Source organism: Myotis myotis, unplaced genomic scaffold (assembly GCF_014108235.1).
Source record: "Myotis myotis isolate mMyoMyo1 unplaced genomic scaffold, mMyoMyo1.p scaffold_m19_p_6, whole genome shotgun sequence".
Taxonomy (NCBI): Eukaryota; Metazoa; Chordata; class Mammalia; order Chiroptera; family Vespertilionidae; genus Myotis; species Myotis myotis.
This window is the reverse complement of record NW_023416368.1, coordinates 95,579,888-95,606,924: the sequence shown is the minus strand read 5'-3', so window position 1 is coordinate 95,606,924 and position 27,037 is coordinate 95,579,888. Positions and strand designations below refer to the sequence as shown.

The window sequence follows — 27,037 nt, the reverse complement described above, 5'->3', positions numbered from 1 at the left end:
GCAAAAACAAAAATAGAAAGTTTTTTATAACATCAAAGAACACCATCAAGAAAGTGAAAAGGCAGCCTACAGAATGAGAGAAATTGTTTGCAATTCAAATATCTAATATGACTTATATCTAGAATACATAAAGAACTCTTACAACTCAGTAAAAATGAAAATAATGTAATTAAAAGTGAGCAACGAGTTTGAATAGTCATTTTCCAAAGAAGAGAAATGATAAATGAGCATGTGAAAAGATGCTCAACATCCTTAGTCATCAGAGAAATTAAAACAAAACCACAATGCAATACCACTCAACATACATGAAGATGGCTAGAAGAAAAAAGATAAGCATTGGTGAGAATGTGGAGAAACTTTCCACACAGAAATTGCAACTCTCACACACAATATTGGCGGGAACATAAAATGATGCAGCTGCTCTGGGAAAGTCTGGCATTGGGTTAACTTAGGAACCAGCAATTTTACTCCTAGGGAGGTACCCAATAGAAATGAAGACATATATGTTCACACACAAAAAAATTGTGCATGAATCTTCAAAGCAGCATTATTCATAAGATATTATTCATAAATGTCTATTAAGCAGTGAATGGATAAATAAAAAGTGGTATATCTGTTCAATGAAATATTATTTGACAACAAAAAAGGAATTTGGGTACTGACATATTCTACAACATAAGCATCTTGAAAACACTTTACTAGGTTAATGAAATCAGTCATAAAAGATTACATACTGTATGATTCTATCTATGAAATGTCCAGAATAAGCAAATCCATGAAAACAGAAAGATGATTGGTGGTTTCCAAGGGCTGGTATGTATGTAGGCGGTTGGGAGGAAATGAGGAGGACTGCTAATGTCTATGGGTTTCATTTCGGGGTGATGATGTTTTAAGGTTGATTTTGGTAATGAGTGAACTGTACACTGTGACACTGTGAGTGGGTGAATTGTATGATATGTGAATTATAGCTCAGATAAGCTATTAGCCATTAAAAAAAAAACACATGAATCTCATAGTGAGAAAACTATTTTCCTTTTGATCCTATTTTAAACTTTCTGACTGAGTCAAGGAGTCTCAATTTGATGCTAATAGATCTTTAATACCTGTATAATTTTTTATAACAGAGAGGTTAGGAATCAGGTACAGCATCTTAGCAGACAGGAGTATCCAACTAGAATTTACCAAAACTACATAAGGCAAAACTGTGATAGTGGTGAAGAAGTGCTGGAGTTGGTTACCCCATGCTGAATCTCCTGGGGGCCGGTGTCAGGGTTATAGGGGTTGGGAAGGGCTATATTCCTAAGCCTTCTACTGTCTGCTGAAAAATCTGAGCTATTAGCTTAACTTCTTTGTGCCTTAAAGTCTGGAGATGGAGAATTCTGCCGTGTAGAATTTTGAGGGAATTTGAATTTGAAGCCCCATACATCACACCTAGCTAAAAATGGGGACTCAAACCTGGGGCTTCTTCAGGTGCCACAGGTCTCTTAGGAATGAAGTCCAGATGCTATGGGAGATGTGCAAAGGGAGCTGGATGCAGACAGTGGGATGCTGTGGCCCCAAGGAGACCTTGGCCTTTATTTTGCAGGCAGAGACGATGGTCTAGGAGAGGAACAGATTTCTTGCTTGTAGTTTGCTCTCAGGCCCCTCCCTGTAAAACTTCCAGGGTTGATCCTATTGGAATTACAGAAGGATAACTGGTACCTAATTCATAGGTTACCTGCCTAACTCCTCACTTCTCAGGTGAGGGAACGGGGCTGCAAAGGGAACAGGACTGGCCCAAGACCAGAACTTGAAACCAGGCCTTTTGTCTCTGCATCCAAGCTTGTTCCCTCTGAGGTCTCTTTATCCACCTGCTCATCAAAGTGGGGTCCAGCTTTCTTTAGCACATGGCTCGGCATGGGGCTCAGCACTGGGGGCACATGTCCATTGGGGCATCGTGGTCTCAAGCCTCAGAAATTGACTCTGGATAGCTTAGGGCAAAAAGGGGACTTTTTGAAGCAAAGGACCTAGAGGGCCTGAAACCAGGCCCAAGTAGGGGCAGGGCCTGCGAGGTGAACTCATGGGGGCTCTATGGTACTCAGAGACAACCCTGTCTATGGTCCCTCAGTTCTGGCCACAGCCTCCCCTCTGATCTGGGAGGACAAGCTTTGCATACCAGTGGGAGAGGCAGCTCCCCAAGAAAAAGGACGGGTGTGGATGGCACATGAAGACAACCTGTGTCCACCTGAATGAGGCAGAGATTAAGGGAGACAGGGACTCTGCCATAAGGTGTCCACAGAGAGACCCCTCCAAAAGAGAGTATTCTGGAAATCATGGAGCAGAAGCAGATGGAGATGCAGGGGAGAGAACAGATGCTTCCTAACCCACAGGATTGTTCTCATTTGCTGGTGGCCAGTTTCCCCACTGAAGGTTGCTGTTCCTTTTGGAAAAGTGGAAAAAGCAACATGCAAAACATCCTCTGTGATTGATGCTGAGCTGTGAAGGAGCCTGGTTAGGACAAATTGGCTTCAATCTGAAGAGACTTTAGTTCTTACACCTGTGACTTAAGCGATTGGATCAGGCTCCTCCCTGTAAAACTTCCAGGGTTGCCTTGGTCTCCCCAGGCTGTTGGGAGATGCTCTTAAGTGGCAGACCTGGTTTTGGCAATGCACCCACTAAACCAGCGATTGCCAACCTTTCGGACCTCACGGACCACCAGTGGTCCTCGGACCACCAGTTGGCGACCACTGTACTAGACCATCATTAGACCAGGCCAGGGCAGGCTGATGCCTTTGCCCTGTAGCCCAACGGAATCTTACAGATCCTTTTCCAAAAGGAAGAAGGGATGGCTTTCTCTTCTGATCCCAGGCATTTCAGGAGCCACAGGCTTTGGTGCAGACATGGCCAAGTACAATAACCACACCACACACAACTAGTCCCAAAAATGGCACAAAGATGGCATCAAGAAACCCAGATCACAAAGATACAAATCTCTTAAGGGGGTGGACCCAAAGTTCCTGAGAAACATGCGCTTTCCCAAGAAACAATAAGAAAGGTCTAAAAAAGGTGCTGGCCAACAATGCCAAGGCCATGAAAGCATGTGCTGAGGCTATCAAGGCCCACGCAAAGCCCAAGGAGGTCAAGCCCAATCCCAAGGGGTGGCAGCCACAAGCTTGACCAACTTCCCTACATCACTCACTCCAAGCTTGGGAAATGTGCTGATGCCCACATCACCAAGGATGTCAGGCTCTGTGGGACCAAGTCCAAGACCCAGGCTGCACTACAGCTCCGGGGCTCAGGCTACACCTCAGGCTCCGGCTCCCAAAGTTGCCCAGGCCCTCATGAAGGCTCTAGAGTAGAGGCCTTTGTCTGCTGATGTGAGGACGGAAGGACTGGTGTGACCCGGGGCTGCTATCTGCATGTGGCTGGTGTCCTCCTGTGCTATTTGTACAAATAAACCTGAGGCAGGATCTGTAAAATAAAAAAAAAAGAAGGGATGAAAGGATACATTGCTCTCAGAGCTAAATAGCTCAAGGAACTGGAATTTTACCAGATGCCAGCATGTTTGGGGATTCCTGTGGCAAGTGCACGTGTGTGTTTCAGAGCAAGGTCAAGTTTGGAGACAGTGAGCTAATGCAGATGCATGCTACTGTCCTCTGTCAAAGTCTGGATCCTTCTGTTTTTGGATCAGCTTCCTGTTTTCTTTTTATTCTGATTGTTACCACTGCTACCTTGACAGGCACCTCACAGTCTTAGTGCCAGAGGTTGCAAAAATGACAACACTGAGTGACAGATCTGGTGCGGGTTATGAACTAGTGGGAGGCTGCCACATGCTGTAGCCTGTGGCTTCCATGGAAGAAGCCAGTGAGCTCAGCAAACTGGGCACCTACAGATGGGGGCAGAATGCTCACTTGCTTTCCTGTGACACACCAACTCTGAGAGTGTCAATGTTTTGAACACTTTAAAATTCAAAGTAACAGAATAGCTGTTAAGCCTTTGGATTTTTAAAAAAAATTTTAACTTTTTATTTCCACTTCTAGTGACTATTTCATCCTAAACCAAACAGCAAAAGGACAGGGCACAATAGAAGAGAGGTAGATAGGTATCTTATAATTTACCAAGATCTGAAACTGGTGATTTGATCTGATGACCAGAGAACTACCAGGTTCTGAGCCCCTGCAGTGGCTACAGAAGATCAGGGACAACCTCTCTATACTCCCTGAGCCTCTCTTCTTGTGGGGTTGGGCAGACAGTCACAGAGTCCCCCTCCACGGAGCACCAGGCTGTTCAGCACTCTTGACTGAATCCCTTTAGAACAGTGTACTTCAGGGATTTCTTTAATATTTATAGAGTTGGGAGAGGAAACTGGTTCTTATTAATAAAAATTATATGCACAAACAGATACACATGCTGCTGGTAGCAGGAAAATAAGATTCCTAGAAAAAAAAGTCAGCAAAACATAGCCCACAATCTATGCCTTGTTTTCTTGTCAAAAAAAATTTTTTTTCAGATTTTTAGACAGATTATTCCTGGGATGCTTACTAAAATAATTGAAAATCAAAAGACAAAATGAACCCCTCTTTCCTTGTAGAGAGCTCCTCACCACGCACAGCTCTGGTCTTTTAAAAGCTCCTGAGTGAGGTCATCAAGTTTGCAGAGTAGAAGAGCCTGTCCCTCAGCAAGGATCAACAATTAGGCAGCTACCCATAAACAAAACAGCTCTGGAGAGCTCAGGAGTCCAGCAATGCAGTGGAACAAAATACCTGAGAATAATCTCACAAACAGGAAGGAAGAACAACTCCATTTTGCCAGCATCATCCCAGCCCCCAGAATGATACTGCTCAACATCAAGAGGGAGCTCCCTGTCCAGAAAGCGTTCTCACTGAGAAAGGAAGAGAGTGGGGTGAGTTACCAGCTTTCCCAGACTTTTGGGGCACCACACAAAGGACCTGCTTCAGTTTCACTCCACTCAGGAATAGGCAAAGCTGAGATGTATAGAGATGGTTGGGAACAAGGAACGAGGGGATGGGCCGCCAGTATCAGACACACAGAGGGTATGACTGTGCTTTCCCATGATCTGTTCTTACAGAGGACCCTAGCAGCTTTTACTGCTAAAAACCCCATTGACCATCACAGCCACCACAATCCTAAAGATTTCATTGCTGAGGTTTTCTTCTCATAGATTTTCATATTCATAGATACCAGATGCCTGAATTCCTCTTCCTCCATCCCTTGTCCTCACTTCCTGACCTCTGTGACTGTGTGAGTACATAATACTAGCTTAGACCCCTGTAGCTGAACCCTACCACTGTGCAAGTGCTCAGAGCTCGCTTCTCCAGCTGTGCACAGGTGCCACCAACCTGACTCCTGTCATCAGCCTCCACTGCCATGTGCATACCTATTGTGAGACCTTGCCCCCCTGGGAGTACACACTGACAGCCACAGCCCTGTGACCACTTGTGTACCCACAGTTGGTCCGAGTTCTGACTGCTGACCCTGTTCCTCCTCACTACATCAATATTAGCAACCGGTCCCTGCCACCACACAGGCACCTGCAGCAAGTGTATTACACCACTAGGTCTGGCCACCACTACTGCTTGCCTTGGTACTTAGCCACTGGATCTGGAAATATTGCTAAAGGCCCAAACAGCCCTTGTAGCCACTGTGGAACTCCTATAGCAACCTACAAGGACCATGGAGTTATTAATATCATAGACCCTACCAGCCTGAGCCAATAAACCATCATGTTTCTCCTCAACCCAGACCCAGAGCTGCCACACACCCCACACTTGGTACCCTACACCACTAGATCCAGGTCACAGCATTCACTCCACTGGCAGGTGAGGGTCTTTTCTTACTGAAGTTAGTAAATGTGCAGACATCTACTCAAGACTACCAGGATCATGAAGAATCAGGGGAACATGACACCACTAAAGGAACATAGTAAACTTTCAGAACAACTCCAAAGAAATGGAAATACATTAATTGCCTGACAAAGAATTCAAAATAATTATTCCAAAGATGCCGAGAGAGCTAGAATTTAACAAAATCAGGAAAAGTATAAAATGTTCAACAGAGATAGAAAATAAAAAAGAACCAAACAAAATTTGGAGCTAAAGAATACAATGACTGAAATAAAGACTTCAATAGAGATCTTCAACAGCAAACTGGACCAAGCAGAATAAATCAATGAACTCAAAGACATAATTTGAAATTATGCAGTAAGAGGAATAAAAAGAATGAAAAAGAGTGAAGAAAGTCCATGGAACTTATAAGACAGCGTTAAAGAGAAATAATCTATGCATTATTTTTGGAATCCCAGGAGAAGAAAGGGAGAAAGAAGCAGAGAGCATATTTAAAGAAATAATGGTTGAGAATTTCTCAAACCTGGGAGAGATTTTAACATCCAAGTTTATGAAGCCAATAGATTACCCCCAGATATTAATCCAATGATCTTCTCTAAGACACATAATAAAACTATCTAAAATTAAAGCAAAGAGATAATTTAAAAATCAGTAAAAAGAATACATTTTTCTTATACGAGGGAAAGAATATCTGTCTTTTTCTCAGCAGAAACCTTGTAAGCTAGGAGAGTGAAATGATTTATTCAAAGTCTGAAGAAAAAATTACTAACCAAGAATACTTTACCTGGCAAAATTTTCCTTCAGAAATGAGAATGAGATAAGGAATTTTCCAAACAAACAAAAGCTGAGAGTTCATCACCATTAGAACTGCCTTACAAGAATTGATAAAATGGGTTCTTCATGCTGAGACATAAAAATGCTAATCAGTAACATGAAAATGTGAAATATACAAAACACTGTAAAGGTAAGTACATGGTCAAGTTCAGAATATTTGAATATTGTAACATTGTGTGTTAACCACTTAACTCTAGTATACAAGTTAAAGACAAAAGTATAAAAATAGCTATTGCTACAATAATATGTTAATGGCTACACAAAATAAAAAGATGTGATTGTGCCTGACCAGTGTGGCTGAGTGGTTGAGCATCAACCCAGGAAACCAAGAGGTCACTGTTCAATTTCTGATCAGGACACACGCTCAGGTTGTGGGCTTGATCCCCAGTGGGGGATGTGCAGGAGGCAGCTGATCGATGATGTTTTTTTCTCATCGATGTTTCTCTCTATCCCTCTCTCTTCCTCTCTCTCTAAAAATCAATAAAAACATATTTTTAAAAAATATATGATTGTGACATCAAAAACATAAAATGTGTGAGAATAAAAGGATAAAGTTTTTGTATGAGATCATAGTTAAGTTGTTATCAACTAAAAACAGATTGTTATATCTATAATATAGTTCAAGTTAGCCTCAAGGTACCACCAAAAAAAAATCTATTGTATATAGATACATACAAGATAAAGAGAAGGGAATTGTATTATGCCACTGTAGAAAATCATCAAGAGAAAAATAAAGGAGCAAAGGAACTATCAAATAGTCATAAAACAACACAATGGCATAAGTAAGTCCTTACCAATGCAATTGCTTTAAATGTAAATGGGTTAAATTTTTCAGTCAAAGGTATAGAATGACTGAATGAATAAAAACACAAGCTCTAACTATATGCTGCATATAAGACATTCACTTCAGCTTTAAGGATACACATGGACTCAACGTGAAGGGATGGAAAAAGTATTCCACCTAAATGGGAACCAAAAGAGAATAGGGGTAGCTAAACTTATGTCAAACAAAATTAACTTTAAGTCAAAATCTGTAGCAAGATGCCATAAAGTCATTATGCAATCATAAAGAGGTCAATTAATAAAGAGAATAGTAACAATTGTAAATATATATGCACCCAACATCAGAGCACCTAAATACATTAATCAAATACTAACAGACCTGAAGAGAGAAACAAGAATACAATAACAGTGGGAGACTTCAGTGCCCCACTTTTAACAGTAGATAGATCATTCAGATAGATAATCAATAAGGAAACATTGGATTTGAACTGAGCTTTACCCCAAATTACCCTAAAAGAGTATTCCATCTAATAGCAGCAGAATACACATTCTCCTCAAGTGTATATGGTAAGTAAAAAAAAAAAAGTAGTAGCAAATGTAAAAGAATAAAATCATACCAGTTATCTTTTTTTACTACAATGGTATGAAATTAGAAATCAATAGCAGGAGGAAAACCAAAAATTTACAAATATGTGGAAATTAACACACTCCTAAACAACCTATGGGCCAAAGAAGAAATCAAAAGGGAAATAAAAAATATCTTAAAACAAACTAAAATTGAAACAGTACACCAAAACTTATGAGATACTGCAAAAGCAATTCTAACAGAAAAATTTATAGTGATAAATGTCTACAATTAAAAAGAGATATTTCAAATAAACAATCTAACATTACACCTAAAGAAGCTAGAAAAAAGAATAGATTATGTGCAAAATTAGAAGATGGAGGGAGATAACAAAAATCAGAGCAGAAATAAATGAAATAGAAACCAGAAAGACAAAAGATCAATGATATTAAGAGCTGGGTATTTTTTAAAGGTAAACAAAATTGACAAATCATTTAGTAGACTTACCAAGAAGAGAGAGGACTCAAATAAAATTATAAATCAAAAAGGAGATACTGTACTTGAAATCACAGAAATACAAAGGATCGTAAGAAACTACTATAACAATTATACACTAACAAATTGGACAACCTAGAAGAAATGGGTAAATTCTTGAATCATGCAACCTACCAAGACTAAATCTTGAAGAAATAGAAAAGCCGAATAGACCAATAACAAGTAAGGGAATTAAATCAGTAATCAGTCTCCTAACAAAGAAAAGCCCAGGAGCAGATGGCTTTACTAGTGAATTTTATGAAACATTTAAAGAAGAATTAACTCCTATCCTCCTCAAACTCTTCCAAATAATTGAAGAGGAGGGAACCCTTCCAAATTCATTCTACAAGGCCAGCATTACCCTGATACCAAAGCCAGATAAGGATACACGAAATGAAAACTAAGGCCCACATCCTTGATGGATATAGATGCAAATATTCCAATAAAAATGACCAAATTTAATCCAACAGTACAGTGGGGCCTTGACTTACGAGTTTAATTCATTCTGTGACGGAGCTCGTAACTCAAATTACTCGTATGTCAAATCAAAAAGTGAATGAGTGAGACATGTGATGCTGGGCTGATGTTGTGGTGTTCACTGTGACGTTCGCTGCGCCAACTAGCAGTGGGGTATCTGAAGCTGGCTCGTAACCCGAATTTTATCTCGCAACTCAAAGCAAAAAATCGGCTGAGAGATGGTTCGTATCTCGGAAAATCTCGTTAGTCGGGACACTCGTAAGTCAAGGCCCCACTGTACATAAAAGAGATCATACACTATGATCAAGAGGGATTTACCCTTTGGATCCAAGGATGAGTCAACACATGCAAATTAATAAGTGTGATACATTTCATTAATAGAATGAAAGATAAAAATCATATGATAATCTCAATAGATGCAGAAAAGTATTTGATAAATTCAACCTCCTTTCATAATAATAACTCTCAACAAATTGGATATAGAAAGAACATACCTCATGATAATAAAATCCATACATGATAATCCCACAGCTAACATCATACTTAATGGTGAAAGGTTGAAAACTTTCCCCCTAAGATCAGGAACAAGCCAAGTGTGCCCACCCTCACCACTCTTATTCAACACTAGAGGCCCAGTGCATGAATTTGTGCACAGGTGGGGTCTGGCTGGCCTGCCCCAATCAATCGGGGCTGATCTGACAGGGCCGGCTGGGGGGAAGGGCCACAAGACAGTTGGCCAGCTGTCCCCACTCCCTGGTCAAACTCCTGGTTGAGGAGGGGACAATTTGCATATTAGCCTTTTATTATATAGGATAGTATTGGAAGTCCTAGCCAGAGCAATCAGGCAAGAAAAAGAAATGAAAGGCATCAGAATTGGAAAGGAAGAAATAAAATTGTCTCTGTTTCCCGATGACAGATCTGGTATATAAAAAGTCCAAAAGAATCCAAAATCAACATACAGAAATCAGTTACATTTCTGTAAACTATCTGAAAAAGAAATAATGAAAACAAGCTCATTTATAATTGCATCTAAAATACTAAAATACTTAGCAATTAATTTATCCAAGGAATTGAAATATTTCAATTATAAGATATTGGTGAAAGAAATTAAAGAAAGCACAAATAAATAGAAAGATATACTTTGTTCATGGAATAGAGGAGATAATATTATTCAAATGTTCATACTACCCAAAGCCATCTATAGACTCAATGCAATCCAAAAGAATAAAAAACAATCCTAACATATTTAAGACCATGAATAGCCTAAGCAATCTTGAGAGAGAACAAATCTGGAGACATCACACATTTTAATTTTAATTATGTTACAAAGCTATATTAATCAAAACAGTAAGGTACTGAAATAAAAACAGACATTTACTGAAACAGAATTGAGAGCCCAGAAATAAACCCATGCACATATGTGGTCACTGTGTATTTTATAAGGGAGCCAAGAATACTTAAAGAGGAAAGGGTAGTTTTTGGAAGGGACAGGAGTGGGGAGGAGGGGCATCAATGGGGAAATAAAAGGGACATCTGTAATATTTTCAACAATAAAGATACATTTTAAAAAATATTTGGTGTTGGATAAACTGAACATTCACATGCAGAAGAATGAAATTGGACCCCTATTCTGTACCTCATGAAATTTCACTTGAATTGGATTAAGGTCTTAAAATAAGGCCTGAAACCATTAAACCAATTGCACAGGCAACAAAAACAAAAATCAACAAATGGGACTATATTAAATTTAAAAGTTTCTGCACAGCAAAAGAAATAAAATTAAAAGGAAACCTATAGATTGGAAGAAATAATTTCAAGACATATACTGGACAAGTAGTTAATATTCAAAATCTTTAAAAAACTCATTCAACTCAATAGCTGATAAAACAAATAATTAGATTTAGAATGGGCAAAAGATATGAATAGACATTTTTTCCAAAGGCATATGAATGGCTCAATGTCACTAATCATCAGGGAAATGCAAATCAAAACCACAACGAGATGTCAGTTCACACCTGTTAGAATGGCCATTATCATAAAGTTAACAATGTTGGCAAGGATGAGGAGATAAGGGAACGCTTGTGCACTGTTGGTAGAAATGTGAATTGGTTAAGTCACTATGGAAAATAGTATGGAAGTTCCTTAAAAAATTAAAAATAGAGCTACCATATGACTCAGCAGTCCTCCTGGGTTTATAGCCAAAGAAAATGAAAGAGATCAAAGAGATACTTGCATTCTCATGTTCATTTTAGCATTTTTCACAATGGACATGGAAGCAACCTACATGTACATCTTTGGACAACTAATTGATAAAGAAATATGGTACATATGTACAATGGAATATTATTCAGACTTTACAAAAAAGGAATTCCTATCATTTGTGACAAAATGGAGGAAACTGAGGAACATTATGCTAAGTGAAATAAGCCAGACACAGAAAGACAAATACAGCATGACCTCACTTATCCTATCTAATAAAAGAGAAACATGGTAATTGGCGTACGACCGCTACCCTTCCCATTGGCTAATCAGTGAGATATGCAAATTAACTGCCAGCCAAGATGGCGGCCGGCAGCCAGGCAGCTTGAAACTAACATGAGGCTTGCTTGCTTCAGTGACAGAGGACTCCAACGTTCCCCGCCTGCCTTGCTGGCCTCTGAGCCTGCAGTTTAAGAAACATTGTAATGAATATAGAAGCTAAACAAAACCCCAGAAACCTGCTTTCAGCGAGCCGGGATCTCGGAGCTGGAGTTATACAATGTTTTGATTATAGAACCGAAACAAACCAGATACCTGCTTTCAGCAGCGGAATCCTCAGAGCTGAAGCCAGAGCTAAACTTGGCCCAGAATAAAAAAGAAAAAAAAAAAGAAAAAAAGGAACAGTTGGAATCAGCCTGAAAACAGCCCTCAGCCCCTCACCCAGACTGGCCAGGCACCCCAGTGGGGACTCCCACCATGAAGGGTGTGTGACCAGCTGCAAACAGCCATCATCCCCTCACCCAGGCTGGACAGGCAGCCCAGTGGGGACCCCCACCCTGATCCAGGACACCCTTCAGGGCAAACCAGCCAGCCTCAACCATGCACCAGGCCTCTATCCTATATAGTAAAAGGGTAATATGCCTCCCAGCACCGGGATCAGCAGAGCCGCGAGGCCTCCAAGCACCGGGATCAGAGGAGCCGCGAGGCCTCCCGGCACCAGGATCAGCATGACAGGGGGCAGCGCCCAAACCCCCTGATCGCCCTGCGGCTCTGTGTGTGACAGGGGGCAGGGCCACAACCTCCCTATCCGCCCTGCTCTGTTCGTGACAGGGGAAGGGGCCCCAACCCCCTGATCGGCCCTGCTCTGTGCCTGATATGGGGGAGCTCCCCAACCCCCTGATTGCCCTGCGGCTCTGTGTGTGACAGGGTGTGGCGCCCCAACCCCCTGATCGGCCCTGCTCTGTGTGTCACAGGGTGCAGCGCATAACCCCCACCACCACGGGCCCTGCTCTGTGTGTGACGGGGTCGAGCCATAACCTCCCCATCGGCCCTGCCCTGAGTGTGACAGTGGTGGTGCCCAAACCACCTGATCGGCCCTGCTCTGTGGGTGATAGAGGGCAGCGCCCCAACCCCCTGATCCGCCCTGCCCTGAGTGTGACAGGGGGCGGTGCCCCAACTCCCCTATCGGCCCTACTCTGTGAGTGACAGGGGGGAGCTCCTCAACCCCCTGATGGTCCCTGCTCTGTGCATGACAGGGGGGAGCTCCCCAACCCCCTGATTGACCCTGCTCTGTGCGTGACAGGGGGGAGCTATCCTACCCCCTGATCGGCCCTGCTCTGTGTGTGACAGGGGGCAGCACCCCAACCCCCTGATGGGCCCTGCTCTGTGCGTGACAGGGTGGCGCTGCAACCTCCCCATCGAACCTGCCTTGAGTGTGACAGGGGGCGGTGCCCCAACTCCCCAATCAGCCCTACCCTGAGCGTGACTGAGGGTGGCATCACAACTTCCAATCTGCCCTGCTCTGAGCCTGACCAGGGGCTGCACCTAGGGTTTGGGCCTGCCCTCTGCCACCCGGGAGCAGGCCTAAGCCAGCAGGTCGTTATCTCCTGAGGGGTTGCAGACTGCGAGAGGGCACAGGCCAGGCTGAGGGACCCCTCTCCCCCCCGAGTGCACAAATTTTTGTGCACCGGGCCTCTAGTCCTATATAATAAAAGCCTAATATGTTAAGTGTCTGGTTGACCGGTCAGCTGTTCAACCAATCAAAGCATAATATGCTAATGATATGCTAAGGCCGCTCAACCACTCGCTATGATGTGCACTGACCACCAGGGGGCAGATGCTCTGACCAGTAAGTTAGCTTGCTGCTGGGGTCCGGCCAATTGGGACTGAGCAAGAAGGGCCAGACTCACCCTGGAGCCCTCCCACAGTCCCTCCCTGGCTGGCCAACCTCCCGCATCCCTCCCTGGCCCTGATCGTGCACCGGTGGGGTCCCTCAGCCTGTCCCACACCCTCTTGCAATCCAGGACCCCTTGGGGTATGTCGGAGAGCCAGTTTCAGCCCAATCCCGCAGGCCAGGCTGAGGCACCCCACTGGTGCACAAACTTGTGCACCGGACCTCTAATATATATATATATGTAAATAACTAGAGGCCCGGTGCACAAAAATTTGTGCACTGGCGGGGGGAGTGTCCCTCAGCCCCACTTGTGCCCTCTCACAGTCTGGGACCCCTCGGGAGATAACAACCTGCTGGCTTAGGCCCTCTCCCGGGTGGCAGAGGGCAGGCCCAATCCCTAGGTGCCTGCCCCACAGCTCCTGGTTGGGCTCAGAGCAGGGCCGATTGGGGAGTTGGGGCGCCGCCCCCTGTCATGCACAGAGCAGGGGGGATCAGGAGGTTGTGATGCCACCTTCAGTCACGCTCAGGGTAGGTCTGATTGGGGGGTTGGGGCGATACCCCGTCACACTCAAGGCAGGGTCGATGGGGAGGTTGTGGCGCCATCCCCTGTCACGCAAAGAGCAGGGCCCATCAGGGGTTTGTGGTGCCACCCCTGTCACATACAGAGCCAGCTGATCAGGGGGTTGGGGCACTGCCCCCTGTCACGCACAGAGCAGGGCCGATCAGGGGGTCGGGGTGCTGCCCCCTGTCACTCACAAAGAAGGGCCCATCAGGGGGGTTCGGGCTCCGTACCCTGTCACGCACAGAGCAGGGTCGATCAGAGGGTTGGGGAGCTCCCCCCTGTCACGCACAGAGCAGGGCCGATCTGGGGGTTGAGGAGCTCCCCCTGTCACTCACAGAGTACGGCCGATAGGCGAGTTGGGGCACTGCCCCCTGTCACACACAGAGCAGGGCAGATCAGGGGGTTGGGGTGCTGCCACTGTCACACTCAGGGCAGGGCCGATGGGGAGGTTATGGCTCGACCCCGTCACACACAGAGCAGAGCCCGTGGGGGGGGTTGGGGCGCCGCACCCTGTTACACACAGAGCAGGGCCGATCAGGGGGTTGGGGTGCCGCACCCTGTAACACACAGAGCCGCAGGGCGATCAGAGGGTTGGGGAGCTCCCCCCATCAGGCACAGAGCAGGGCTGATCAGGGGGTTGGGGCGCCTTCCCCTGTCACGAACAGAGCAGGGTGGATAGGGAGGTTGTGGCCCCGCCCCCTGTCACACACAGAGCTGCAGGGCGATCAGGGCGTTTGGGCACTGCCCTCTGTCACACTGATCCCGGTGCTGGGAGGCCTCGTGGCTCCGCTGATCCCGGTGCTGGGAGGCATAGTACCCTTTTACTATATAGGATAGAGGCCTGGTGCACGGGTGGGGGCCGGCTGGTTTGCCCTGAAGGGTGTCCTGGATCAGGGTGGGGGTCCCCACTGGGCTGCCTGGCCAGTCTGGGTGAGGGGCTGAGGGCTGTTTTCAGGCTGGCGGGTAACTGAAGCTCCTAACTGCTCCTTTTTTCTTTTCTTTTTTATTCTGGGCCAGCTTTAGCTCTGAGGCTTGGCTCCAGCTCTTAGACCTCGGCTGCTGAAAGCAGGTATCTGGTTTGTTTTGGTTCTATAATCGAAACACTGTTTCAACTCCAGCTCTGAGATCCCGGGCTGGCTGAAAGCAGGTTTCTAGGGTTTTGTTTTGCTTCTATATTTGTAACAGTGTTTCAAACTGCAAGCTCAGAGGCCGGCAGCAGTAGGCGGGAATGTTGGAGTCCTCCATCACTGAAGCAAGCAAGCCTCATGTTCGCTTCAAGCTGCCTGGCTGCCGGCCGCCATCTTGGCTGGCAGTTAATTTGCATATCGCCCTGATTAGCCAATGGGAAGGGTAGCGGAGGTACAGCTAATTACCATGTTTCTCTTTTATTAGATAGGATACTAGAGGCCCGGTGCACAAAATTTGTGCACTGGGAGGTGGGAGGGTGTCCCTCAGCCCAGCCTGTGCCCTCTCCAATCTGGGACCCCTCAGAGGATGTCTGACTGCCGGTTTAGGATCCCTGTGGGATCGGGCCTAAATCAGCAGTTAGACATCCCTCTCACAATCTGGGACTGCTGGCTCCCAACCGCTCGCCTGCCTGCCTGCGTGATTGCCCCTAACCGCTTCTGCCTGCCAGCCTGATCACCCCCGAACCACTCCCCTGCCAGCCTGATGGATGCCTAACTGCTCCCCTGCCGGCCCGATCACCCCAATTGCCCCCTCCTGTCAGCCTGATCACCCCAACTTCCCTCCCCTGCCAGCCTGGTTGCCCCTCACTGCCCTCCCCTGCAGGCTGGGTCCCCCCCAACTGTCCTCTCCTGCTGCCCTGGTTACCCCTAATTGCCCTCCCCTGCCGGCCTGGTCGCCCCCTAACTGCCATCCCCTGTAGGCCTGGTCACCCCTAACTGCCCTCCCTGCCAGCCTGGTCACCCCTAACTGCCCTCCCCCCCAATCCTGGTTGGGGTGTGTGCAGGAGGCAACCAATCTCTCTCTCTCTCTCTGCCTCCCTCCCTGCCTTCCTTCCACTCTCTAAAAAGCAATGGAAAAAATTTCCTTGGGTGAAGATTTTTTTTAATGGTAATAATAAAGGGGATGGGAGGAAACTTTGAGATGTAATAGACATGCTTTTGATTGTGGTGATGGTTTCACAAGTGTATACTGATTCCCAAATTCATGGAATTATATACATTAAACATGTGCAGCTTTTCACATGTTGATAATACCTCAATAAAGTAGTTTTTAAACAGCGAAATACATCCCTGAATGAGTCTTAGGTATGTGATCTAAAGGAAATATATCTGCAGGTTGACACAGTGGGGTCCCCAGTGTGAAACCACTGGTTTATAGATACTGGAGCAAAAAACCAAAGTGTGGGAGCTGGACGATGGGGCTGTGACCACGCATGGTCAAGGGAAGGGAAGGGCCATATGGAGGTGGTAGTTGGGGGGGTCCTGAGCCAGTTATTGAGGGGAGAATCAGAGTTTACCTGATAGCCAAGCTGAGGGTTAGGTCAATTCAGGGGCAGGGAGGCCTGGCTGTGCACCCCATGTAGGAAGGCCAGGCTGTCCCAGAGTCTGGTGTAACATGTGTGAGCTGGGGCCAGGGAAGGCAGGCAGAGAGCCTTGGATGTCGGAGTGCAGTGCAGCTTGAATTCTGATGGAGACGGGTTCAGAAAGAAGCACCGGGGTGGTCCTATAAAGAGGCAGCAGTTCAGCCAAAACCGGTTTGGCTCAGTGGATAGAGCATCGGCCTGCGGACTGAAAGGTCCCAGGTTCGATTCTGGTCAAGGGCATGTACCTGGGTTGCGGGCACATCCCCAGTAGGAGATGTGCCGGAGGCAGCTGATCGATGTTTCTCTCTCATCGATGTTTCTAACTCTCTATCTCTCTCCCTTCCTCTCTGTAAAAAATCAATAAAATATATTTAAAAAAAAAAAAGGAGGCAGCAGTTCAGTTGGGCTGGTGACCAATGTGGATAAAGGATGCAGGGGTACAGGTTCCATCTATGGTACCCCTGCCAGGCAATGTGAAGCCCACTGTGGTTTGAGCATGCATTTTCCAAGGAAAGCTGAAATTCCAATTTTGAAACATGAAATCTGATCATTTTGAGTATTGGGTTCACAACTTGAAAACACTGTTTGGGGTAAACTGAGCATTTCTGTGGGCAGATTCAGCCCTGGCTGACAGTTTTTATCTTTGCCCTGGACTTAGGACTCCTGAGGGTGGGGTGACATTGGTCCATATTTGGTGTATCTTGGTGTCCCCCTGGGGGCCACACAGACGCTCAGTGTACTTCAGTTCCTTCAGGCTATTTTCGACAGTTTGGCCTCACAAGCCCCGGGTTGGAAGATGGGGGTGGGAATGACAGGCAGAGTCCCTTCCCTAGCCAGGGCTCAGCATAGTCCAGCGGCTCTGGCCTTAGTGACTAGAATTGAAGACTCTGGGCAGATGGTGCCCCGAAGGCCCGTCCATGACCTTTCAGCCCAGCACCTCGCTCTGCCAAGTGGGAGATTCTGCCCTCTGGGACCCTCCTCACTGCTCCCTCACCTTGTCTGTTGTGCTCTGGGCATCTGAACCATCTCATCTTTGCCCTGCAGGCTGGCCTGATTCGTATGGAGGAGGAGGAGTTCTTTATCGAGCCCCTGGAGAAGGGGCTGGCAGCGAAGGAAGCTGAGCAGGGTCGTGTGCATGTGGTATATCGCCGGCCATCTAACTCCAGGCTCCCTTCTCTCGGGGTGCCACAGGCCCTGGACACAGGTAAGGCTGCTGCAGGTGGGCAGGCTGTGTGGTAAGCCCTGGATGTCCACCCTGTGGGACCCAAGGCACCCCTTCTGCAGGCCTGGTCCTAGGCTGAGCCTGAGCCCTGCCCTTGTGGACGACATAGCACAGTGTGGGTACAGGGGAAGGGGCCACTGCTCTGGGTGTATGTGGGCCACAACCTGCAAGTCTGGGGCCTCCATAGAGGACAGTAAAAGCTGCCTCAGAGTCCTCCTTTCTCTGCCCAAGGGCTTGCATGTGTCGGGAAGCAAAGGAGGCCCAAGTCCTGAACCCATGTCTGTGACCCTGTGCCTCTGAAGATGCCTGCTGCCCCCAAACAGCCTCTGTCCCCCACCTGTTTGCTGCCCCCTTTCCCTGCCAGGGTGACTGCTCCTCTTGGCTGGTTTCAGAGAAAGCCCCTGAGTACTCTGAGAGGAGAAGGAAGTGCACCACGAAGGCCCGGGGCTTCTCCCAGCAGCCTCAACAGCCTGTGCAGATTTACATCGTTTTGTCTTTTTCAACTTAGAACCAAAGTGCCTTCTGGGCCCAGGAGTGTGGAAGGAACTGTGGGACGGCATGATGACAGCCCCTCAGAGCCTTCCAGGAGGCCAGACTCACTGACCATCCCAAACCTCTCCAGCATTTTCATGATCTCAGGTCGTGGATTACAGTGAGGCCAGGCCTCAGCCTGAGGTCCTAGATCCCTGGCTAGTGGCAGGTGGCAGCAGGCACAGAGGCCTGGGCCTTGGGTCAGGCACATCTGCATGTTTAAGTGAGCCCCAGAGGCCCCACTGGGCTAGCCCACCTGGGCTGTGATTTGCAGAGACTCTCTCCTCACCCTGAGCAATCCTGGCTCATTTATCTTAGATCTGTGACATCCCAGCTTGACAGATAAATTGGGTGCAGCCTGGCAGGGCACCATTCTAATTTCAAGGAGCGGTGTCACATATCTTTACAAAGGAATTGCTCCCTCAGGAAGCCTAGCACTGTCTGGAGCTGATCAGTACTCTGGTGGTCCCTTGGTCCAGGTGATAAATTGCTGTCTGCCTGGGCTGTGAACAGCAGTGCCTCGCTGCCCCACTTCCCCCAGCCTCAGCCCCTCCTGCCTCTTTCCCACCCTTGAGCTTCTCTGCAGGGGAAGGAATGAAGGGTAACCCCATAGGGTGTGGCTGTGAGTGATAATGGGGCAGGGGAAGTACCTCAGACCAAGACCCTGGCCTTGTTCCTTGATGGCCTGTTGCTCTTGGGCAAGTTTGGGCCTCTGTCCTCTCATCTGTCCAGTGGGGCTAGAAAAGCCTGTATCTCAAAGAACTGAGGGCCTGGAACTTTGTGCTTTGGACCTGGGGCTTCTGGGCTAGCCTCTACTGGTGGTGCCTGGAGTCTGGCTTATGCTGGGTGAGGGGCTGCCAGATACCTTAGGTGAGTTTCCAATCCCACATTCCATGTGGTGCTTGTCCTAAACATGACAGCCCTCCACCATGGCCTGGCTGGCCTTGCATTATTAGCTGTGCTTCTGTTAGTCTTTGGGCATCTTCTGTTAAATCTTCCCCTTTCCCTCTCCCTTATCCACCTACTTTGGTGAGAGCTTGGAATTCAGAACTTAAGAAATTTCAAACTCAGACTAAGCCCAGAAACCACTGGCTTCGAAGATACTGGGAAAGGCCAATTACACCATTTGGGGGCTGAGGCTATGCTGGAAGAGGGAAAGGGGAGCCTGTCCCAGGCTGAGCTCTGGGCCTCAGCCCTGGGCTGTGAGTGTGTAGGATCTAGGCCACAGGTCTAGGGCCAAGTCCCCTTTCCTTTATGGGCCTGCCCAGTGTCAGCACGACCCTGTGTGGGTGACTTCACTCACAGAAAGCATATTTCTTCCTGAATGTGCTTAATTGTTCACACTTGGCCTAGAGCTGAGGCCTATTCACTGGCTGGAGGAGTTCAGATGCACGTTATATTGGGCTAGGCTAAGAGCCCAAGGTGACATCAGATGGTTTGGACCCATTCACCATCAGCCTGGGCCCAGTTAGGGCCCACAGTACAGCTGGGACAAATGGGAAAGTAGTGTCTTTGGCTGGGTACATTTGCTCCTTGCCCTTTCCTGCAAGAGAATATGGAGCCCAGGACCTCTGTGTACGTGCGTGGTAGGGGATCCTTTTTCCTGGTGAATTCTGATGGGGACCCTGACATCAATGTAGCTCTGGCTAAAGCAGGCAGGAAGCTTCCAACCTCCCCCGTCCCCATTCCTCTTACCTACTCCTGGAAGCACATTTGAACGCTGCCCTCAGCCATTTATTTATGGGCAGTGAGTGTGATGGGTCCCTTGCCCTGCTGGTCTGGCTGGAGGTGGGGTGGGGTGGGTATGTTTCCCATGGCTACTCCAGCATGCTGAGATACATTTCCCTGTTTGCCCTGAGCAGCCAGCAGGCTTCCTGGAGTGTCTCAAGGCCTTACTAATAGTCTCCATCACCTGAGGTTAGTTGCAGGGTTTCGGATTGCCCACAGAAACAGGTGGAAAATGAAGGTTTTAACATATCTTCAAGGACTCGGCCAACACCGAGTGTGCACTTAGCAGCTTAGTGCCACCAGTGTCATTTTGGGGGCCTGAAAGGTAGGGTATAGGGTGAACAGGGAAAGGGAAAGGACTCCTCCCTCCTCACTGGCCTTGCAGGTGTGGCAAAAGCTGCTCTGCTATACTCTGCTGAGTCCAGGAGCCTAGCCAGGGTAGGAGGGCAGAACTCGGAGGCTAGGGAGCTAGGGTGGCCTTTAGGGGAGAGGCCTCTCTCAGGCACCGAAAGTCCCATTCTCTGTCTCCCCTAGAACCAGCCCTGTGCCCCCAGGGCAGTATGTTGGGGATACGGGTACTGTGTGATAGTGGCATCTCTGGTGTGTGTGTGTGTGTGTGTGTGTGTGTGTGTGTGTGTGTGTGTATGTGTTTGCACCTGCCCACATACTTGCACAGGGCCCCACTCCAAGTTCTGCGCTCTTGCCTGAGCCCTGCCCCAGTTGCCATCTGTCAACCCATTGTCTGAGGTTTTTGAAGGGAAGCCATGGGCTGGTAGGTGGGAAGAGAAACCCTAGCCTATTGATCCTGGCATATCACTCCCCTCCTAGTCTCAGGCTACTTCAACATACCACCACCAACTGGGTAGTTCCAAACAACATCAGTTTATTCTCTCACAGTTCTGAAGGGCAGAAGTTTGAAATGAATATTACTGGGCTGAAATCAAGGTGTTGGCAGGGCCATGCTCCTTCCAGAGGCCCTGTGGAGGAATCCATTCCTCACCATTCCCAGCTCCTGGTGGCTGCTGGCATCCCTTGGCTTGTGGCCACATCACCCTGATCTCTGTCTCTGTGGCCACATTGCCTCCTCCTCTTTTCTGTGTGTGTGAGTCTCCCTGCTGTCAGAATGCATGTGATTGCATCCACCCAGATCATACATGGCGATATCCCCCATCACAAGATCCATAATCTAATTATATCTTCAAAGTCCTTTTTTGTCATATATGGTAACATTCATAGGTCCCAAGACTTAGGACCCTGTATCTTGGAGGGCCACCATTCAGCTTATACAGGGAGTGAATCAGTACTCCCCTGTAGGGTGGCTATGCAGTGAAGGGTTCACATCTGTCAGGAGTGATGCTTGAGGCCTCGCTCACTTCTCGGGATAATGTTCAGGCATAGCCCAGGCAAGCCCCTTAACCTTCTGCCTCTGCTGGACCCTCATCCAGGCTGTGGGGCCCTGAGAGGCTGGGCTGTGCTGTGACTGGGTTGTGCTGTGGTTAGGCTGATCTCAAGGCCAAGTGCACAGAGTAGAGTGTTCCTCCAAATGCCTGGCTGTTAAGTGGGAGGGGCTTTGAACTCGGGGAGGGAAAGATCCCTGGGTTCTGTGCTGGGCATGTGGTCTCTCTGTCAGGTACACAGTGACTTTCTGGAAAATCTTGCCATCCCAAGACAAGGGCTGCAAGTTCAGAAGCCTGCAGGGCCCAGCAGGCAGTGCCAATGAGGATGGCCCCAGGGGCCAAAAAAATAATTACACCACCCTTGGCCTGGATTTTGTTTCCCTGCTTTTGACATAGATGTGGACACAGAATATGTCTCTGCTAAAAGAGGAACAGAAATGGGAATGCAGCAGCACATGGCCTCTGCCCGGCCTCACTGAGGGTGCAGGGCAGAGCAGAGACCCTTACTTGGCTTCTGAGGGTGACCTGGTGGGAGTGTGGGCTTGGGGCAGTGATCCTCTTACTGCCAAGAGAATCTAGACATTAAAATTTTATGTGAACTCTCCAGATTTTCAAATGTTGCTTCAAATTTATGAAAAGTATCATATGGGCCCAATAAAACACAGCCCCCCATTGGACACCTGTGCTTGTGAGATACTGCAGCAAAGTGTCCTCTGAACCCCCTGGGGTTGCTCTTCTGAGCCTTGGAACAGAGGAGGGGCTGTCAGCTCCTTCTAGACAGGTGGCTATGGGTTCCTAGAACTGACTCTGGGCCACTGTACCCTCCCACTCCACCTTACCCTGAGCTCTGGCTGAAGGAAGAGCAGTCAGACAGCTCAGTGCCCTTGACCTTGGCTGACTCCTCCTGGAAGCAGCCAGTGCCAAGCCTCTGCCCACTGCCATCAGACTGTGGCGTCCTCCCTGGTGGGCAGAGTTGGAATGTCACCTGCCCTGAGGAGTGCTTTCCCTGCCACTGCCAAGGAAAGCCTGTGAGAGAGAGAGAGAACAGCGTTAGCACTGGAGTTTTCACCCAGCAGCCCCCAGTTCTTCCTCCCCTGCTCACCTGCTGCAGGTTTTCCAGGTTTCTGAGGTGCTGCCTTGGGAGTGAAGCTTGTGGTAGGTGAGCAAGGCCAGGAACCAGATGACTGGAGCTAATAATGCTGGTGGCTCCCAGGGGCTACCTCCTGGAATGTTAGAGCCGAGACAGGATGGCTTCCTGCAGGCAGTGAGCAGCCTCCAAGAGAAAGGGGCCTGGCAGCTAGGGCTGCATTATAGCCAGCTGCTCTGGTCCAGGCTGGAGGCAAGGAGGCCAGAGCTGTGGGTGGGAGAGAATGGAGCCCTGTAAGGACAGACAAATCATTAGGCTTCAGAGATGCAGTGATGTAATGGGTGACAAAGGGGGCCCTGCCAAGGCCTGGTAGGGGTGAGGGGGCAATCATGGAGTATGTGTGGAGTAGGCCAGGTCAGGGAAGCTCTTGGCCCTGAAGCAGTTGATGTCAGTTTGTTGGCCCCTGTAACAAGTTGCCACAAACTTAGTGGCTTTAAATAACTCAGGTTTGTTCTTTTAGAGTTCTGGAGGTTGGAAATCCAAAATGGATCTTAAGAGGCTAAATTTAAGGTATCAGTAGAGCTGGTTTCCCCTGGAGGCTCAAGGGAAGAATCCCTTCCTCACCTCTCTCAGCTTCTGGTGGCTACTGGAGTCCCTTGGCTCATGGCCATGTCACTCTGACCTCTGCTTTGTGTTCACATGACTCACTTTCCTCCCCAGTCAAGCCTCCTTCTGGCCCCTTCTTACAAGGATCCTTATGATTACATTTTCCTTTCTGGGATAATCAGCATAATTTTCCATCTCAGCATTCTTAACTTACAGCTGCAAAGTTGCTTTTGCCTTGTAAGATAACACAGGTCCTGGGGATGAGGCCATGGACGTTCTGGGGCCATGATTCAGCCTGCCCGTTATCTAATGGTTGAAGCCTGAGGACCTGGAGTCGGGGAGAGAGAAGCGCTTGGCTGCCTTTGCACACAGAGCCCCAAGCCTGGCCAGTGTCTCAGAGCAGGGACCTCTCTCTGTGTCCTTAGCCCAGGCATTTCTGAGCCTCTCAGTGAAGCTCTGGGGCCTGGCCTGGCCCACTCGGGTGGTGACTGGGGCTCTTGCACTAGATTTGGCCAGTGTCCTGCCCAGCCCAGCACAGCTGGCAGCTGCCAGCTCACTGAGTTTCAGCTAAAGGCCTGGGTGCCTCAGGGTTTGATTCCCTGGGTGCTCTCAGCTCCTCCTCCTCATTTTGCCTGGTGCCTGCAGCTTGGGACCAGAGGAATCCCATGGAGAAGCATTTGTGAAACCTGAGGCTGCTGGCTGGCTCCGGAGGCCTGTTTCAAACTGTGTGCACCCTTGGCAGGGGCCTCAGTGCTCCACCACTCTTTGGCTGGCCACCTAGACAGTGGTTGGAGATGCCAGTGTGGTGACGTGGGCTCATTTGGGAGGGTCCCCTGCCCATTCTCTGAGGCCCAGAGTTATCAGGTCTGACTTGGCATGGCTCTCTCTTCTACAGACAGTTAACCTAATGCTCTGTCTTTCCTTCCCTTGGACTTGTGCTGTGAATGTACCCCAAAGAGCTTTCTGTTGGCATGCAGTACCCACACATGTCTTCAGGTAACATGTGGTACTTTGGTGCTTCTGATGTTTAATTAGCAAGAGCAGTGTGCCTGGTTGCCTTGTTGGCCATGGGCTCCAAGTACTGCTCTTTGGGGTTCCCCAGCACAACAGACTGGGATGTTTCTGGGAGAGATATGCAGCAAACAGGGGCTGCTTAACACATCTGTGGCATTTGTGCTTCACATGTGTCAGCTGGCCTGTCAGGGCAGGAGCAGCTGGCCTGCATATCCATGGGGACTCCATGAACCCTGCCTCCACAACCCAGGCATCCTCTGAATGCTGTGTCTACATGATGGATCAGAAGGACAGATTTCCCACAGCCCGTACCCACACAGAGGCCTCCTGAGGATGCAGAGTGTCCTGATGGCAGGTGAGAAGTGCAGGGTCCCAGCCTCAGAGGAATGGAGCTCCCGAGACAGCTCCAAGGACGTCTGAAGGAGACAAAAGGCTCTTCTTCAGAAGCAGAAACTGGATTTAGGCCTGAGGTTCAGACTCTGCCAATTTGTACTAGGTAGAGGCCCCATCTCCTCTCAGAATGTTCTGCAGGTCAGCAAACACTTCAGCTAGATCCAAGCCTGGAGCGTTTTCTATGAAAATTTCCAATTTTCCTTGACCCATTTTTCTTTGAAATTAATACCAAGCAGCGCTGTGCACTTGGCCCTGCAGGAATGCTCAGCTGGGTAAAGGTGCCACATTAAGTGGAAATGTTAGTGTCTGCTCACTCTTTCTCTGGCTCTCAGGCTTTTTATCTCCCTCCATTTCTCTCTCTCAATCTCTCTCTCTCTCTCTCTCTCTCTCTCTCTCTCTCTCTCTCTCTCTCTCTCTATATCTCTCTCTCTCTCACACACACACATACACACACACACACACGAGCATGTGCACATTCTGAGTTGCTGTGTCTCTCTCAGAGCTCTGGACGTGTCCACATTGGCCTGGGCTGTGGGTTGGCCCTAGGCAAAGCCTCGGGGAATATGTCTGGATTTGATGAGAGAACCTGGCACTGGGGTCCAGCTGGAGTGCCTCTCAAAAGATGTCCAGGCAGGGAGATGGTGCACTTGAGACCAGATCAGGGCTCAGGGGAGAACTTTCAGGACAGCAGGGATCTGAGGTGTCTGGAGTTGGGACCTGGCAGAGGAGGTGGCCTGGGAGCTGGTCCTGTGTAGGGTGGGGGATGGTGCTGATCTGGGCTGGAAGGGACCAGGTGCCTGGTGATGCTCCCCAATAATGGGGGAGTAATACAAATAACCATTGTATGCTGAGATGGGACACAGGCTCAGAGTGAGCACCTTTCTTCTCTCATTCATTCGTTCTATCATTCATTTATTCAACACATTCTTCCTATGTGTCCACCTTTGCCTTGGGCTGGATTGGGTTGGGGATACAACAGGGAATGAGCCAGATGGAATCTTTCAGAGCTCACTGGCAACTGGTGGAGACACATGAGCAGATGCTGCAGAGAGGGGTAAATACATGAACAAAGCAAAGGCTGGGAAAAGGGTGGAGTGAGAAATCAAGTAAAGGAGGAGCTGCTTCAGGTTGGAAATGATATGAATCTAGCTTGTGGGAAGACCCAGACCTGGGAAATGTGCTCCAGATCGAGGGGACGGCCGCTGGGCCAGAGAGATGGGAAAACCTAGTTCACATGGAGTTCTTGTGTGAGGCAGGGTGTTGTTCTTCCAGCAGTGGGAGGACTCTCAGTGGAAGGAGTAGAAGCAGGGAGGCCATGAAGGACCCTAGTGGTCTTAGTAGGTGGGTTCATATGTATTTGGAGGTGGAGCTCCCAGGACATGGGTGTGAGGAAAGGAATCAAGGATGGCTCCTGGCTTTTGAAAGGCCTGAGCACCTGGGAATATGGTGGATGGCTGCGACGAAGACTGAGGGAAGGATGCTGGTGGAGGCCAGGTAGCCTGACCAAGTACCAAAGCCAGAATTGGGGTCTTTCTTCTGGCTTCAGAGCTCAGCCCTTCCCCTGTTCCTTGCTACCCTGGCTCAGAGGACAGGATTTCCCAGGAGAGATTGTGTTGGCCCCAGCAAGCCCATTGGCTTCCAGACTCTTGGGATGGAGGGCACAGACTTCAGACATGGCCTCCCAGGTAAACAGGCTCTAGGGTGCACTGCAGTTCCTCTCGCCCTGAGAGACAGAGGCCCTGCTCTGTGAGTCAGAGTTTTTGGGGACAGTATGACGTGCAGTGTGACATCCAGGGTTCCTGCAGACATGGATATGTCCATGCCTCTCTGACAGGCCAGGTCCTCCTTCCCCAGTCACTTTGGGGAGGGGCCCAAACCTGGTAGAATGGATGGAAACTTGTGATAGCATGCAGGGTGTGGGCTGTCCACCTCTAGTGCAGCCTCTCTTGGAATTTGGGCTTGGGGATCTCCTGGCAGGAGACCTTGGGTTCTTCTTCTGGTGTTGACCTTGCAGGCCTTGGCCTGAGCCAGCCCTGGAGCCTCATGTCTGAGCAGCTGCAAGGGAGCACTTCCTGAGAGAATAGGAGAATGTTGGGATCCCAGTGCAGGACAAACATCTCTGGGCCAGAGCCAGACCAGCTTTGCACTGGAGCTCCCAGAGTCTTCAAATCCTCACCAGCAAGGGGGTTTGCCAGCTGATATTTAGCTGTTCCTGCAGTGGAGCATTGCTACTTTTTGCTTTAATTTGTGCTTCTTTGATTGCTGAAGAGAATAAATGATCTGCCAGCATTTGATTACTTTGTATATCTCCTCTCCCCATTTAAGTCCTTTGCCCATTCATCTCCTGGTGTCTCATATATTGAGATAAGCCCTTTATCTGTTTTAGATATTGACTTTCTGTCATGTTTCATGCCAGCCTTTCCCCAGGCTATAGTTCCCCTTTCCTTTTCAGTTTTGTTCATTTTTGTTGCATAAAAGCCAGCCTTTCTGTAGCCCAGTCTGTGGATGATTCTTCTCCTGCCCCTGGAGCTGCTCAGG

At 48.3% G+C, this 27,037-nt stretch overlaps 1 protein-coding gene across 6 annotated transcripts in view; it reads left to right on the top strand.

The window, feature by feature from the left end:
* The window catches only part of ADAMTS2 (ADAM metallopeptidase with thrombospondin type 1 motif 2), a 290,963-nt gene that overhangs the window by 73,223 nt on the left and 190,703 nt on the right, over positions 1-27,037 (top strand). For all 6 annotated transcript variants that reach the window (XM_036313182.1, XM_036313181.1, XM_036313183.1 and 3 more), the window contains exon 3: positions 17,566-17,725. In XM_036313182.1, coding sequence (XP_036169075.1) covers positions 17,566-17,725 — 160 coding nt within the window. The remainder of the gene's footprint in view (positions 1-17,565; positions 17,726-27,037) is intronic.